Below are 17,411 nucleotides of genomic sequence, written 5' to 3'. Positions count from 1 at the left end.
CCACCGAAAACATCCTGACAACCATGTAGCAAAGTGCTAAAAGCCAATTAGAACAACGGAGGACCATAAAACACTGCATTGACAATCACCAAAAACACCCAAACAATCACACAGCAATGTGATGAAAACTAGGGTTAGAAAATAAAACTTACTCTATAACTATGTACAATATATACAGTATTTACAAATGTAGGTCCCACTGTGTGATGCTCCATGAGACACTGTGATGACTCAGTGTTGCTCAGGCAGGGGTTCTTCACTGACGTTCACGTGGATTCATGGAGCGAAGCTTCTGCTGCTTGTGAAGCTCTCAGTGATGAGGACGCGTCCATCTGGCTGCTCTGTCTCCAGCAGTGAAGGGCAGCTGAGCGTCTCCCACGGGCACTGCTTGATCTTCAGCCCCAGCTCAAGGCTGTAGGGATGCTGTTGACCACAGTGTGTCTTCATCATGGGCTCCACAGTGCGGTAGATGTCCTGGTAGCCCTGCACACAGCAGCCGTGGATGGAGACGGGATCTTCCTGCTGACACAGAGACCCCAGACACTCGTCCACTGAAGAGACTGAGGCTGCTGGACGGATGTCAGGAAAGACCGCAGTTGTTCAGGTAGCGCTCTTCCAGTCTGTTGGGTCTGTGAGCTTTGGCAGAGATGCAGCTGTAGGTGTGATCTAACCTGATCTAACCAGTTTTAGCTACTTTCAATTGAGAGCAGTTGGCAACACTGTCCCTACACCAAGAATCCCCTCAGGTGTGTGGAAAGAGCCTTGCTTCTTCTGGGGCGAGTCTGCTGCTCCATGAAGATGCCTGGAGAAACACTTTACAAATTTGACAAATTGATGAAACTCACCAAACTGTAGAGTTGAAGAGCTTGTAGCACGTGTGATCAGCTTCCAGGCTTCAGGGACAGTTTGTTGATTTCAAAAATCAACTAAATCTGCTGTTATTGACCGAATGTAGAGGCTCATTTAAATGTAAACAACACTTGGCATCAGCAGCAAGTCAATTAGAGCAGCTTGAGCTCTATGTTACATGCACTTTATGCTTCTCTATTACCATTATCATCTTTATTTACAGTTTTACATATATATTCCTCATCTGTGCGTGCATGTAGTGGTGTCTGTAAAGGTCAGCATCACTGTTAGGAACTGCTCTATGTTAATTGTTCATGAGTAAATCTGTGTGTTGAACAAATCTTTGAATGATTCTTTCACATTTAGCGTTACATTTAGTCATTTAGCAGACGCTTTTATCCAAAGCCACTTACAAACGAGAACAATGGAAGCAATCAAAATCAACAAGAGAGCAATGATATGCAAGTGCTATAACAAGTCGCAGTTTCACTGAATCATATTTTTGTTCATTAAAGTCTTTTCCTTTTTAAGTGCTTTGGTGTAATTTCCTGCCTTCACAGACCATCTCAAGTTGTTAAGATTTGACTGCAGCCTTTGAAGAAGCATTTCATACTGAACCGATACTAACAGAAGGCTATGTTTTGAGTCTGGTACAGAGACAGTCATGTTTGTGAATTTATATAGGCCTGCATTAGCACATTGTTATTCACTTATTTTTCCAAACATTGTTTTAGCTGACAAAGAAAAAGTGAGGTGAGACAAAATCATTTCTTATTTGTAAATTAATACAAATGTAACGTCTGCATCCACTAAGTACTTTTGTACTTTTACTCAATTTAAAAATAATAATAAATAAATGTTACGGATGCACGCGGCCCTGTACTGTCATGTGATTCTTGTTACTTTTCACAGCGCTAGTCAGATTGGACTAATCACAGTCTTTTCGAATTACTTCTTGGTTATACGTTTTACAGATGTAATTTTAGAACTTGCTTAACTTGTGTTTCAGTTACCATTCCTTAGAACTAGAATTGATTTAAAAATATATATTATTGTAGAGTACACAGTTTTAGTAAGACAAAAACGTCTTTGTTTTGAAGGCGACTCAGTGGGCTAACTGCCTTTCTGAGCCGCCAAGCGCCCCCTGGAGGAATCTGGTTTTAGAAACCGCTAGCGAGCAACATTTGCTGCACGAAAACTATTCTTTCACAACTCCTAACAGAGGAAAACAGCCTTTTCAGCGTTTTCATTTAACATCTGAGCCACATGACCACAAGTCTATCAGTCATGTGAATGCTGCGCATATGACACGCAGCGTTTCCCGTTCAGCTGAATACAGACGGTCGCTATAATCAATCGAAAACTGCATTCGCGCACATATGCACTTTAAAACCCTGCAAGTCCATAGAATGCAATACACTTCAATGGAATAATGCATTCAGACTGTATTTTTGAAAGCCTACCTTTTCATACGAAGTCAAACAATGGCAAACAAGTACTCTAAAAGACACACGAAACAAGACGCTCTGGAAAATGAAACTGAGCAAGCATCACTTGCACTGACTGTAGAGGTAAGTATAACACCTGGAAATCACTTTATCAGATTCTCAGTACGTTTATTTGAAGGTTCTATTACACCTAAATGTCTTTAAAATAAAATACCCCTGAAAATAATTTAAAAGGTTCAAATCTGGCCCCTTAATAAAAATAAATAAATAAAACAAAAAGCCAAAGGATTTGCATTACCATGCATGACCAGTAGAGGACAGCAGCTTTCAACATTTGCCCTGTTACCTGGCAAGGTGGGAGCTGCTCAACCTGCTGTTTGTTTGTTTGTTTTTTTTAAAGATGATCAGTAGCTTTTTTTGTGTGTGTGTGTGTGAAGGAATAAATGTTTGAATTTGTTTGCAGTAATTAAAAATACATGCCGCTGTGCTGACTCACCAACCCTGCCAGTCACGATTAGGGGGCATTAGGGGCTTTTAGCAGAGTTAACACGCTGGTACAAGGGCCTTTTTGTCCGCAGCTCTCTCTGCCCCCATGCCAAGGATAAAAATCAGCTCTCTCACCATCCATTTCTACGCCCCCAGCTCAACAGAGAGGAAGAGAGTTTTTGCTTTTGCCCTTGGCATTTTCTTGTTTTGTTTTGATCGGTTTTCTCCCTCTCTTTTTTTTTTTTTTTTTTGCTTCAACCCTCCACCTTTTCTTTCCTCATTTGATTCCGAGTGCACAATCAAAACGGCCATTAATGTAAATGAATCAGATTGAGGATCTTTCTCAGCTCCCAGGACAGACCAGTGTGTTCTCTTTAGATACATTATGCTGTGGCTCCTGGCTCAGACTGCATCCTTTTGGATTTTTTTTTCTTTCTGTTTTTGTTGTTGTGAATTCACGTATAAGTCAGTGAGATGGCCGTTTTGGGCAGCTGTTAAATTTTGGTGTATTGAACTGAAGTCATGTGGTTATTCATGACTCAGGATGTTAAAGTTTATAGTCTATGTGTGATTAAAGGGAAGATGCCCTGCACACACTCATCAAAACAGCAGAAGTGTGTTCACAGTATGTGCTTCCTACACAGAGCCTTGGGGATGTACAGTACATACAATTAAATGGATAGTTAAGCAAAAATATTACTGTTCAAAAGTTTAGGGTCAGTAAGGTTGTTTTTTATATTATTTCTGTGCCTATAAAACCATTTGTAATGATTGTAGTTCTTTTGAACGTTCTTTTCATTAAAGAATCATGAAAAATGTACCATGGTTTCCACAAAAATATTAAGCAGCACACCTGTTGTCAACATTGACATTAATAAGAAATGTTTCTGAGCACAAAAGCAGCATCTTAGAATGATTTCTGAAGATCACGTGCATTTTTGAGCCAGCAGAAGTAGATGCATTCATTTGTTCTCTGTATTTTTGTAATTATAATATTCTAGTTAACCAGCTGTCAGCGATGGAGAGCTGGAGAGCCCTGGCCATCACGGTCTGTGTTTACGTCCTCCTTAAGTTCTTGAGTGTGTTCACAGTATGTGCTTCCTACACAGAGCCTTGGGGATGTACAGTACATACAATTAAATGGATAGTTAAGCAAAAATATTACTGTTCAAAAGTTTAGGGTCAGTAAGGTTGTTTTTTATATTATTTCTGTGCCTATAAAACCATTTGTAATGATTGTAGTTCTTTTGAACGTTCTTTTCATTAAAGAATCATGAAAAATGTACCATGGTTTCCACAAAAATATTAAGCAGCACACCTGTTGTCAACATTGACATTAATAAGAAATGTTTCTGAGCACAAAAGCAGCATCTTAGAATGATTTCTGAAGATCACGTGCATTTTTGAGCCAGCAGAAGTAGATGCATTCATTTGTTCTCTGTATTTTTGCAATTATAATATTCTAGTTAACCAGCTGTCAGCGATGGAGAGCTGGAGAGCCCTGGCCATCACGGTCTGTGTTTACGTCCTCCTTAAGTTCTTACAGGGCGGAGGGGTAGGTGAGGGTTGACATTCAAAGTCATATTGTAAGGATTCTTTTAAACACTATAGCTTGTTTTATTCTGTACAAACCATTAACTGTCTCTCTCCCCTCAGGGACATCAGGGTTTGTCAGTAACTTGCGCAGCTTCCTGTGGACTTATGTCCAGCAGTACACCAGCCGTGTGGTGCAGGTCCGTCTTTTCACTCACCTGCATGACCTCTCTCTACGCTGGCACCTGGGCCGCCGCACCGGAGATGTCCTGCGCAGCATTGACCGTGGAACCTCCTCAGTCAACAACTTGTTAAGGTCTGATGATTTTCTTTGATTTTAGAATCACCATGCTTAAATATGCTATGCTGTAAAATGGTTGACAACTCTTTTTTTCCATGTTTAAATTAAATGTTCATTGATTTCTTTTACAGCTATATTGTGTTCAGCATTGTACCCACTATTGCTGACATCATCATTGCCATCATCTATTTTGTGACGTACTTCAGTGCCTGGTTCGGCCTCATTGTTTTCATTTGCATGTTTCTCTACCTCAGTAAGTGCAGCACAAACACACTTATTTCCATGTTGTTGATGTTGATAGATTAAAATATGAACAATTATAATGTCGTTTTAATTGTTAATATTTATTATTAATTGTTAATATTAGATATTTTTGTTATTAAGGTGATTAATCACACATTTCTGAAAGTTGTTGTTAGTACACTACTGTTCAAGTTTGAAAATTGTAAGATTTATTTAATGTTTTTTAAACTTTCAATTATGTTCACCAAGGTTGCATTTATTTGATCAAAAATACAGAAAAAAACATTAAAATTGTGAAATGTTATTATAATTAAAATTTAAAATAACAGTTTTCTAATTTAATATACTTTAAAATGTAATTTATTCCTGTGATGCAAAGCTGAATTTTCATCAGCCATTACTCCAGTCGTTAGTGTCACATGATCCTTCAGAAGTCATTCTAATATGCTGATATCAGTGTTAAAAACAGTTCATTTTGCTTAGCTTAATTATTTTTTTTGTGGAAACAGCATTGATTTGAAATATTTTATAACATAAATGTCTTTACTGTAACTTTTGATCAAATGAATATGTACTTCAAAATAAAAGTAAAGATCTCTTCAGTAAATATTACAGATCCTGATATCAGTACACAGCAGTGTTCTCAATAATAGTTTCAAAGTCATAATTTTGAAATTGTTAGTGCATGTTTCTATAGGATATGGCAGTCAGCAGGCACATTTCGATGTCTAGTTCAGTTTTGACTTTTGTTTTCAGCTATCACCATCATTATCACTGAATGGAGGACCAAGTACAGGCGGGAAATGAACACACAGGACAACATTGCCAAGTCAAAAGCAGTGGACTCTCTTCTCAACTTTGAAACCGTAAGGGACAAACTGCCATAGCCAAGTTGCCCTAGGTTGGCCATGGAGTGTTGTTAACAGTATTAACATTGAAATATTACAAAATCTGTCTCTATTCAGGTAAAGTACTATAATTCAGAGGGTTTTGAAGTCAGGCGCTTTGAGGATGCTATCCTGAAATATCAGGTAATGGCGATCACTTAACATACTTGGACTTTATAAGCTGTTGAGTGGAGAGATGCTGAGTTGGATTCTCTTTGTGTTCAGGCATGTGAATGGAAGACCAATGCTTCCCTGGCTCTCCTGAACCAAACTCAGAACCTGATTATTGGATTTGGCCTGTTGGCCGGATCCCTGCTTTGTGCATACTATGTTACAGTGGACAAGTTTCAAGTACAATAATCGCCACTCATAAAATTATGAAATCGTATTATTTTTTAATGATTGGTCCTGAGCATATTTTGTTGTTCCTATAATAGGTTGGTGACTATGTTCTTTTTGGAACCTACATTATTCAGCTCTACACTCCACTCAACTGGTTTGGTACATATTATAGGTAAGCTTAGAGGAAGATTATCTGTGGCCAGATTCATTTATTATTTTTCTTGTTTATATATTTACAGTTTTGGCAATTGCCAGACTTTTCTGTTTGTTTCTCCCTTGACTTATTTTGTTTTACTATTATGTTTTCACAGAATGATCCAAAGTGCATTTGTTGACATGGAGAGCATGTTTGAACTGCTAACAGAGGAAAAAGAGGTGAGTGGCCACTGTGGCCACTTTTGAGTCATTTAGTAGTCAAGCCAAAGATAAATCTTTTATAAATCCGTAAATCTAAATCAGTTTGCACAGAACAAGTACTGGTCTAGTCAATTCCTAGGAGCCCCATTGCGGCCCCTCTGGACGTGCCCGTGTTGGTCTTGTTGACCAGTGAGTGTTGATTTATTGTCATGACCTCCTGCACTTACTCAAGTTACCCCTGTCCTTTGGGAATCCTCTCCTCAAAGTCACACAACCAACAGCCGGCCATTCCTCGACACTCACAGTCCCTTTAGATTCTATTCATATGCAAATAATCTTACTAAAACCCTTATTTGATCTTCACATTTCTTTTTATATACTCCAAAAAGCTGTCGGAGATAATTTGCAAACTGATTCTTGAATTTGACTTGAAAGAGACCTCAGTATTTTTGCCATGGTTTCAGTTTTAATGCATTCTTCAGGTTTGCTTAATTCACTGTCAGCCCAGTGCCATGCTTTTCTACGTGTGTCCTGTGGTACATGCCAAAATTGCCCTCTGCTGTAGGTAAAGGATGATGTGAATGCAGGAGACCTTTTGTTCATAGAAGGAAGGGTTGATTTCCAGAACGTGTGCTTTAGTTACACTGCTGGGTGAGTCATGCTAATGTCATTATGAACTTTTTGTTGTTGTTGGAGAACAGTGCTTTTGACGTCTATATGTTTTTGAGTTAGCATCTTTGAAATTTTGTTTCCTATTTTTTGTCTACAGGAAAGAAATTCTCAGTGAAGTCTCATTCACAGTGATGCCTGGTCAGACAGTTGCACTGGTAAAATGACATCTAAATTGTTCATTCGTGAATACTGTGTACTAAAACGTTTATAGAATGAGATAGTGTGCATAGGAGCAAGATGTTCATTCACCCCTGCTAATGTCTTATTTAACAGGTTGGTCCATCCGGATCAGGAAAAAGCACCATCATCCGTTTGCTTTTCCGTTTTTATGACGTGCAGGGTGGCTGCATCCTCATCGATGGTCAGGACATCTCTAAGGTCAGGAAACATGACAACAGAGACACTTTTATGCTCAGATGTTAAAGCTTCTATTAGGGCTGGACAATAATTCAATATCAATATGTATCGCGATATAATTTTTTTCAATAACGGTGATATGATTTTTAAACACATTTCCAGTTTTTGTTGTTGTTAAATTTTTTTGTTTTCTGCAGCGACTCGGAGCACTTTTCATACCCTTTTTCTGGCTGAAGCACATTTGTTTCAATCTATAAGAATAATCAGCCTACACTACCAGTCAAAAGTTTGTGAACAGTAAGATTTTTTTATGTTTTTATTTTTAATTTTTTTAAGAATTCTCTTCTGCTCACCAAGGCTGCATTTATTTGATCCAAAGTACAGCAAAAACAGTAAAATGTTGAAATATTTTTACTATTTAAAATTGCTTTCTATTTGAATAGATTTTAAAATGTAATTTATTCCTGGTGATCATACATAGGTACATTTTCAGCATCATTACTCTTCAATTCTTTGATGAATAGAAAGATCCAAAGATCAGCATTTATCTGAAATAAAAAGCTTTTGTAACATTATACACTATTCCATTCAGTATAATTTTTATTATTTTTTTGGGAAATAAATTATAGAAATTAATACTTTTATTTAGGAAGGATGCTTAAAATTGATCAAAAGTGATGATAAAGGCATTTATAATGTTACTAAAGATTTCTATTTCAGATAAATAGTGTTCATATCGATATCGGAATTATATCGTATCGACCGAAATTAAGAAATATATCGTGATATAAATTTTGGCCATATTGTCCAGCCCTAGCTTCTATAGAAAATTTTATAAAATTACCAAAGCAGAATCTGTTAGATTTTAAAGAAATACTTCAATTTTGTTAACATTTAGTTAGCATTCCAAATCCAAAAGACTTCTGTTCATCTTCAAAACACAAAATTAAGATATTATTAATATTCTCCTAATTTTTGTCCATCTGTTGAAAGTTTATGTAATTAACATTTGCATGCTTCAAAACGTTAATTTTTCTGCGGGTCTTAAAAAGTCTTAATTCACCCTTTCACAATTTAAAGCCATAAAAAGGTCTTCAATCAGAGCAGAGTCTTAAATTCAAAATCATGGCATTAAATTGCACTGCAAAAAAAAGTAAACAAAACAAAAATACAGAGAAGTCTATTCAAGAACAAATATCTAAACATCCTTAAATCAAGATACATTTACTTGAAATGCAAAATTACGATATGAAGTCTTGTTTTCTGAGAAAATAAACCAAATTAAGTGAGTTTGTGTAAAACAAGAACAAATATCAGACAAAGTATATGTCAGTGTTTTATGAAAATAACTTTTCTCTTTGAATCAAGTTGATTTTAGCATATATTTGTTCTTGTTTTAATCATAAAGTCAATTAATTTTGGTCAATTTCTAATATAAAAGATGTCTTATTTTGCCATTTTGCTTCTCAAGTATCTTGATTTAAGGATGTTTTGACACTGGAACATTTAATTAGAAAACAAGACGAAAATATTGTGGAAGAACATCACTTTTTTGCTGTGTGATCAGAAGGTACAGTAAAAGTTATTGTTTTGAGCAGAGCTATTATGATGTATGATGATAAAAGTAATGGAGATCTATTGGAAGTACAAGACCATGTTGGTGTATTGCGTTCCCTTCAATTTCCTTGCATTTTCTTTACTTGGTCATAAAGTCCTTAATTAATTTTTATAAAACCTACAGAAACCCTGAGAAAGACATTTGTAAAATTAATCTATATGAATTTGACCTAGTCATATGAATATGAAAAAGTTTGCAAACCAAAATTCTTTCCAGGATGTATGGGAGTGAGTAAACGGAGTTCACCTTTGCATCACAGGTCACATTGTCGCCTATATTCCTCTTCCTGTTTTAAAAGTTACCATGATTTTATGCATAAGAGAAGCTGCATATTTTATAGGTCTAGACTGCAGCTATAAAAAACATTTTAAGATTATACCAGCTATCTCTCTCAACCCCACCTGCATGTCTGCTGACCCCAAAGTTGAAAACCTCTAATGTAGGGTTGAAATAGTGACAGGACTGATGTTAGATGGCAAGAGTGTCTGACTGACTGAAGAGGACGAAGTGCTTGCATTAAAATGTGAAAAATTAATTTCCTACCAAGCTTACGTCAGACAGTCTGCTTGAAGAAATTATCCATGAGTTTTAGTCACACTCAGAGTGCTCTTGGTAGTGCACTAATAGCATTGATAATGAATAATGTTGTTATTGGCGTCTTACATTTAAATGAAGTTATTTTAAGCACATGCAGTGTCAAACTTTTATATCTTCTAAATCCATCAGACTTTAATGCTCTGCTCTCAGGAATACAAATGCTTGTACATCGTTGAGCAGTGTGTAACAGTAGCCTGTTTGAGGTCATGTTATACCGGACCGTACAAGCTGTCACACTGTTAACTACAATGCAGTGACACCAGTGATGTAAGATGCAACCATAGATCATATAACCTCCACTACACATGACAAGGTTCTAGGAATATGATTTACTATTGCCTCTTATTTCTAAGTAAACCTGCCCCCTGTGAATTAATCATAGTGAGAGAGATGTAAATAATGAATATGGAGCTGTAAGCTGCTTTTACTCCAGTGTCCTGGGGGAGACGGTGGCCTCTTACACAGCGCTGGTCTCTGCTCCGAGCTGCTTTAGGGTTTCCGTGGGTCTTAAAGGGGGTCATATGATACGATTAAATTTTTTCTTTTCTCTTTGGAGTGTTACAAGCTCTTGGTGCATAAAGAAGATCTGTAAATTTGCAAAAACTAAAGTCTCAAATCCAAAGAGATATTCTTTATAAAAGTTAAGAGTCAGCCACACCCCCCTAAAGCGGCTCGTTCGAACACGCCCCCCACATATCTACCTCACTATGTGGGAAGATTTGCATAACACCGCCCAAATGTTCACGCAAAGAAAGAAGGTGTAACTTTTATTCTCGCTGTAGTATTGTTGTTGCTGCCTCCATGTCCTGAAGACGCTGTGTGCTTCGTTGTGAAAGCGAAACTACTTTGTTTGGTCTTCCAAAAGAGGACAATATCCCCAACACTGGTCATTTCTCCGATCACAAATGCAGACAGGGTTTTATGTTTACGCGGCACGATGCAACGCAGTGCGTAAAAAGACACTATAAGTCATTATAATCAGTAATTATGTCCCCACTGGATGCAACAAATGCCTCGTTTGTAATGGATTTTAATGTTTTTGTCTGGTCGCTTCGGCCGGACAGGGCATCAACAGTATGTGAGGGGCGTAACATTTCCGTCTCACGCTTGAGGTATTCGGCCAATCACAATGCTCTAGATAGCTGGCCAATCACAGCACACCTCGCTTTTTCAGAATGATGAGTTTTGTAAAAATCGACGCGTTTCAAAAAGGTGGGGCATAGAGGAGAAACAATAATGTACAGTATGTGGAAAATAATGTGTTTTTTTTACTTTAAACCGCATAAAAACATTTCATTACACCAAATACACAAAATAATATTCTATTTAGCAGCATCATATGACCCCTTTAAAGTCGGCATAAAATCAAAATGGACAATTCTTATTTTTTGATGGAATACTGTAATGTTTATTATAAATAATTTATCCATGCACTTCATTATTTTTTTTTAATTCATGTGCCCTCGTAATCTTTAATCAAAAACGTTAACCTCCCCTCCCCCTCAAAACGACTCCTCTACTCTTCCGGTCACGAGCTATGGCACAAGGGCGGAGCTATCTGGAACTGCCAGCAGGGGCCAGGCATGTGCAGAGTGGGGTGCGGTGGGTGCTTGAGCACCTGCCCCTTTTCCCCTTGATGCCCAAAGTACCCTTTTGTCTAAGCAATTTTTTTTATTTTGTAATTAAACGCCATTTTGTGAAGGCCTGCCCAATCTAACTATTAGTAAAATTGAATGAATAATAATTTAGCGTAAATAAAATTATCCACATGATGATGACCTTTCACTTGATGATCTCATCCAGGACGATCCTTCACGTTCAGACACCTTTAATTTAGCGCGCTACCAAGATGCCTTCATAACATCTGTGGCTGCCGGTAAGTGGAGTTCTCAGCGGAGCGGTGTGCTTGTATACTTATATTCAGGGTGCGATTTGCCGGGGGGATGGGGGGGGATTTCCCCACCTCTGGTCTATGCATCCCTGCCTCTGCTGAATTATTTTTATCTCTGGTGGGGATAAAAAAACATCCCACGAACGGTGCCGAAGTCCAGATCTGAATCAAATGATTCGCGATCCGCGATCCGATTTGAGCGCTTCAAACCAGTAAATCATTTTGCGACGCAATGGTTTAACTGATTCGAAGTTTCAAAAAGCTCTGTTGATACTGTAAATGTTCTTTGCTCACTTTCTTATATAATTTATCAGCTGTTTGAATAACCGTGGAAATTAAATAATTAATCGGCATTTAAACATTAATTAATTAATGTTTTTTATTAAATTGTGATCACGATAATTAGCCTACAGTTTGCGTCGTATTAAAACATTTCATGACGTGACACACATTAGCTGGTACTTGCCTAAAAAGACGGGTTTGTGATGTGCTTTGTTAACAGATTACATTAACATTAGGTTGCTTTAAAGCCTTACTCTGGAGTTGGGTCAACCTCCGCCTATGGAGAGAGAAAAAAGTTTTCAAAATCATCCACCCCTCTGCTTTTTTTCACAAATCGCACCCTGCTTATAATATTAAATTATAATTTTTATTATACAAGAACTTTGTGAAGAGAGCATGCACAGCGGTTGTTTATATTGCTGTTTGTGGAAGTAAGGTTAGGTTATATTTTTGTTCAATATTTTCCTAATGACAATTTTATGATCGGTTTATAAAGGCTACTATGAGCACCTTTTCCCCATTTTTATCACAGAATAAGGCAGGAAATATATTTTATAGTTTCTATAGGCTACTAAATAATATGTCAGTAAGTATTGCATTATTCGTATAGTTTATTTATTACCTGGAGATAGTTTGAAAAACACACACAAACCGTATATTTTCGCAATTGTGTGTTTATTGTTTTCACGGTTTTTTTCTGCTTTTTATTCAGCTCAGCTACAGCGATAGCCGGATGCTTTTGTCCATGTTAGGGATTTCCTGCACGTCATAAGTCATTACTTCTATGAGTCTATTTTGGACTTTCTGCACAAGAGCGCCCTCCGGCTTCGAGTATTAATGAAACATACACGGCATGAGAGTGTTGAGCGCTCCAGATATTCACTTCTCCTCATTTTGGATACAAATAATACGTCCGGTCATGCATAGACTATCGATACTGTCTCTTTGAATTTAAATCTAGATTTAAATCTAGAAACCTCTATACGTGAACACACCTGCCCGAATAAAGTGAGGGGACGAATTTACATTTCATTAAAATTAAATATTTAAAATGCAGCTAACGTTAAACAAAGGTGCCTGTTCTCTTTCGTTCTTGCTGTTTGATTGGGAAAAGTTTAAAGGGTGTCGAGGGGTCTTGTCTTTGTTATCTGACTAAAAACTATTACTTTGAACTTTAAAAAACGTAGAGTCCATTAAAAATAATTATCACAACACTGATAAAACAGGCTTATTCTGATTTTCTCATCCTCCGATTTATACTTATCAATCCTGTTTTTATTATCATTATCATTCAAAAAATTTATAAATTCAGAACAGGATTAGAATATAATTCTATTTTAAATAAGAGAAAAAAAAATTCTACAAGAACAACAGTAGTGTTTACAAGAGCAAAACCACCATACCCTGTAAACTCAATAATGAATGAATGAATGAATATCTTTATTGTCATTGTACAAGTACAACGAAATTGAATGCAATCCTTTGGGTGCATAGTGTAACGAAAAAATTTATAAATCAATAATCTAATAAATAGTGCACAGATGACAGGATCTGTGACACAACATTACACACAGATGTCTCACATTCAACAGTCAGTTACACGACTCATGTTCAACAGTGCACAAAATGTTAAGTTAAATTATTGCAGTATTCAAAACTAGATAGTTTAAGCATGTAAACGGTTTGATCTTACATTCAACAGTGTTGCACGACTCATTCAGTATTGCACATAATGATCAGTTAAGTTATTGCAGTATTTAAAACAGATATGGCTTGGCATGTAAACTATTAATCTTACATTCAACAGCGATGAACACTTCATGTCTACAACACACATTATGTTTAGTTTACATTATTTGCAGTATTCAAAACAGAAATAGCTTTGGCATAAAAACTATTCCTTAATCTGTTTATTCGGGTTTTTAGAACCCTGTACCATCTGCCCGAAGGTAGCAATTCAAAAAGATAATGCCCTGGGTGAGATGGATCAAGAGGTTTCAAGCTTTCAAGAGGTAGCGGGAACTGTGTAACTCTTCCATAGAGGGTAGGGGACAACTATTATTAACAATAATAATAATAGGCCTAATAGAATTCAGTTTCTAATTCCAGAGTGATTAAGTGGTGCAAAGAAAAAATTCTTTAACTTTTAATCTTAAAATGGTCTTTTCTGTTCTGTGATTCTTTTTCAAAACTGCGTCACGGCATTTGCTGCTATCAGTACAGAAACATCCGTTTCAATACACATCTCTGCGAGAAGCACAGCCCTATTAAAAGCCGTGCTCCATGTGCCCCTTTTATACTTTGAGCACCTGCCCCTCCAAAGGTCTCTGCATGGCCCTGGCAGTGACATCAGTGACGTTTAGAATAAATTACACGGGGAAAAGCTGTAGCTGATGCTTCACTTTATAGCACTGACACCAGTCATAAGGGAGTATGTTACCTTTAAACATTGAAAATATTTTAGGATATTACAACAACATTACTCTTAGAACATAGCAAACTAATTATTATTTTTATTTTTTTGACAATCGCAACTTCCGTTTCATGCCGACTTTAAAAAAGTGTAACGAATCAGCTCATGGGAAATATGAATAATTAATCATAACTAGTTATAATTAATTATGAATATTTTAGATCCGCTATAGATATTTAGCTGACCTCTCAGGGTCAACTGTCTTGTCAATTCTAAGAGTGGATCTTGCTGAAGTTGGTTGATGAAAAGAACCAGTTTGCGTCAGAGTAACTTGATGAATGGAGAAGACAAGGCCGAAGGCCTAGCACAAAAACTTAGGATGTCCTGGAGCATTGGAGCTCACATCTTCTCAGAACCTAACAGAGCCACCGAACCTGGACGGGTCCCTGGTGAGAGGCCTTTAAGGTTGGAGAAGATTCCCACCTCTCAAGCTGGGCTTGTCCAATGAGAAAGGCCGGAATCCAAAGTGGGAGTTTTGAGATACTGGGGAGTTTTTATGGCTCTTTGTGTGGAAGCATGGTAATTTGCATATGGAACTTGAATCGAAATGACTAAAGATTCTCAGGACACTAATATATTGCCTATGTACCAACATATAATATACATGCTCGTTTAGATCATCAGAAGGCGAATTCATAGATACTAAGCATGGTAGGATTATATATAGGAAAGATTGACAGGACGGGTGGTTCCCTCATAAGCCTACATAAAACAGTCTAAAAATATCTAAGACAACATACACCATGACCTGAAGGATACACTGTTCATTCAAAGAAAGGTTTTCCTATGAATTAATTAGTAGAAAAGTCCATTTCTACTGTGCATTGTGCCTCTTGCTATGGAAAATGCAGTGAAAGTCTCTCTGCTCACATTCCTCTGGGCAATAAACCCAGTGATATCCGCGTTGGTTGCCATGGAACCAGGGGCCTGTTCGGCTTCCTGGGGTGTTACGCATTTCGGGGGAAGGGTCCACAGGTCCTCATATGGCTTGTTAACTGAGGGGTGTTATAGAGTATTTGTTAAATATAACTAGCAAAATATATATTGTGTGTTTGATTGGTCCAGACGCTACAAATTTCTTAAGTCTTAAATTTAGTTGTATCAAATTTAAGGCCTTAAAAAGTCTTAAATTGTACAAGAAAGTGTTAAAAAGGATTTCAAGAGGTCTTAAATTTGGGGACGGAAAGACCAGAATTGCGATATGGCTGAATGTGGCGATTAAACTTCAAAAGGCTTAAATTTCATTAAATAAACATGAGCGCTGCACATTCAAAGTCCGGTGCTGCGCTGCTTTGTGTTCTGCTGTTACCGGGGGAACAGTTATATTTCTACCAAACGCTCCACCTGCTGGCAGAGAATGAATGAGCATTTTCAATAAAACTGTTGTTTTGTTCAGAGTTCAGACCAATGCAAAAATCGACCCATGTTTTTACCCTGCAAACACGCAGAGCTTTAAATGTGAACTGGTGGATCGATAAGAAGACAATGCATTATAAAAATCTAAACTGTATAGGGGTGTGCGATATGTATGGTCTGCGATAATATCGTAATTGTTGTTTTAAGGATGTGCGATTTGATATTATCGAGTATATCACGAAAAGCAAACAAAATGCCTACAGTATGTGCGCATACATTACGTGATGAAGTCTAGCAGGTTAGACTAGTGAGTGCGCGTGTGCAATTATAGTGCATTCTTTCACTAATCAGTGTATTAATGCATTTAGAATTGTCACATAATTCAAGATATGTGGCAGAAAATGTATATATTTATATCATTTCATATAGAAGACAGTTGACCCTGAGAGGTCAGCTAAATATCTACAGCGGATCTAAAATATTCATAATTAATTATAATTAATCATAACTGTGTATGTGAGCTGATTCGTTACATTAATATCACATGAAGAGTGTCGTTTTTTTCTTCAAAAGTCAGCATGATTACAAATGTGATATTGATTTTATACAACAGTTCAATAAACAAGAAGTTAATATTAAGAGACTTGCATTTTAGACACCATATTTCCTGTTTTTGCTCTATTTCTCCAACAAAAATCATCCCAAACACAGCCACAGCGCTGTTTTGCGTCTCTGAGCAACACGACATTGTTTCGTTCCTGAATGAATCAACCGTTTAAATGATTTGGTTCAATCGCAATGACTTGCTTAACAGTGACTTGCTGCCACCTACTGGCAGTTTTAATTTCACATTTAAAGAGTTAGTTCACCCAAAAATGAAAATTAGCCCATAAATTACTCACCCTCAAGTCATCCTAGGTGTATATGACTTTCTTCTTTCAGACAAATCCAGTCGGGAATTATATTAAAAATTCTCTTTGATCTTTCAAGCTGTTTCATGGAACTCAGCAGGTGTTGCATGCATCAGTCCAAAAGCAGTTAAATAAAATGCGCCCATCCATAAAAAAAAAAGTGTCTCACACGGCTCCGGGTGGTGAATAAAGACCTTCTGTAGCGAATCGATGCGTTTTTGTAAGAAAAATATCCATATTCAAAACGTAATAATCACTTTAATGTAGCTTAAACGACTTAATTTTCTCGTTATCTCGACATAACGGGAGTTGTTTTCTCCTTATAACGACTTAATTTTCTCGTGATCTCGACAAAGTTTTTTTATTTATTTTTTTTACAATGATTGTTTGCTCTACTGTTGTTATAGTAACGAACTCAACTTTGACATGCATCTGATGGACAGATAAACCATGCGCTCTTACTGTAGCCTATTTGGTGGATATTTCAGCAAATTTCGCTTCGCCTAGTAATAACGTCTACTATGCAAAAATAAAGGCTGATCAATCACGGTTGATATTTCCAGAGACATTACGCTAAACATTTTGTTTGTGTAATTTAACATGTTTAAGGTCAAAGCAACACCGCAAACACAGGCGGAGCGCCTTCAGGATGCAGAACTATTCTAAAATCTTTTAGAGCTTCTTGGATTCAACTCACTTTTAATTTTCCTTTTATTTGAAAGAAAATGATATATAATTTGTCATTTTTAGTAGTCATTATATGCTGTGACTGATATCATGTGCGTTACAAGCTTCTGTTTGAAAAGAG

At 37.0% G+C, this 17,411-nt stretch overlaps 1 protein-coding gene across 1 annotated transcript in view; it reads left to right on the top strand.

The window, feature by feature from the left end:
- The first annotated feature begins 2,009 nt into the window (after positions 1-2,009).
- The window catches only part of abcb6b (ATP binding cassette subfamily B member 6 (LAN blood group) b), a 43,067-nt gene continuing 27,665 nt past the window's right edge, over positions 2,010-17,411 (top strand). The window contains exons 1-13 of the mRNA XM_016287304.1: positions 2,010-2,420; positions 3,793-3,904; positions 4,250-4,342; positions 4,440-4,632; positions 4,749-4,870; positions 5,617-5,726; positions 5,826-5,891; positions 5,973-6,098; positions 6,185-6,261; positions 6,401-6,464; positions 7,012-7,097; positions 7,216-7,273; positions 7,392-7,496. Coding sequence (XP_016142790.1) covers positions 2,334-2,420; positions 3,793-3,904; positions 4,250-4,342; positions 4,440-4,632; positions 4,749-4,870; positions 5,617-5,726; positions 5,826-5,891; positions 5,973-6,098; positions 6,185-6,261; positions 6,401-6,464; positions 7,012-7,097; positions 7,216-7,273; positions 7,392-7,496 — 1,299 coding nt within the window. The 5' untranslated portion in view covers positions 2,010-2,333. The remainder of the gene's footprint in view (positions 2,421-3,792; positions 3,905-4,249; positions 4,343-4,439; positions 4,633-4,748; positions 4,871-5,616; positions 5,727-5,825; positions 5,892-5,972; positions 6,099-6,184; positions 6,262-6,400; positions 6,465-7,011; positions 7,098-7,215; positions 7,274-7,391; positions 7,497-17,411) is intronic.

Source organism: Sinocyclocheilus grahami, unplaced genomic scaffold, assembly GCF_001515645.1.
Source record: "Sinocyclocheilus grahami isolate Dianchi unplaced genomic scaffold, SAMN03320097.WGS_v1.1 scaffold220.1, whole genome shotgun sequence".
Taxonomy (NCBI): Eukaryota; Metazoa; Chordata; class Actinopteri; order Cypriniformes; family Cyprinidae; genus Sinocyclocheilus; species Sinocyclocheilus grahami.
Note: the sequence above shows the minus strand (reverse complement) of the source record. Positions and strands in the feature narration are given on the sequence as shown.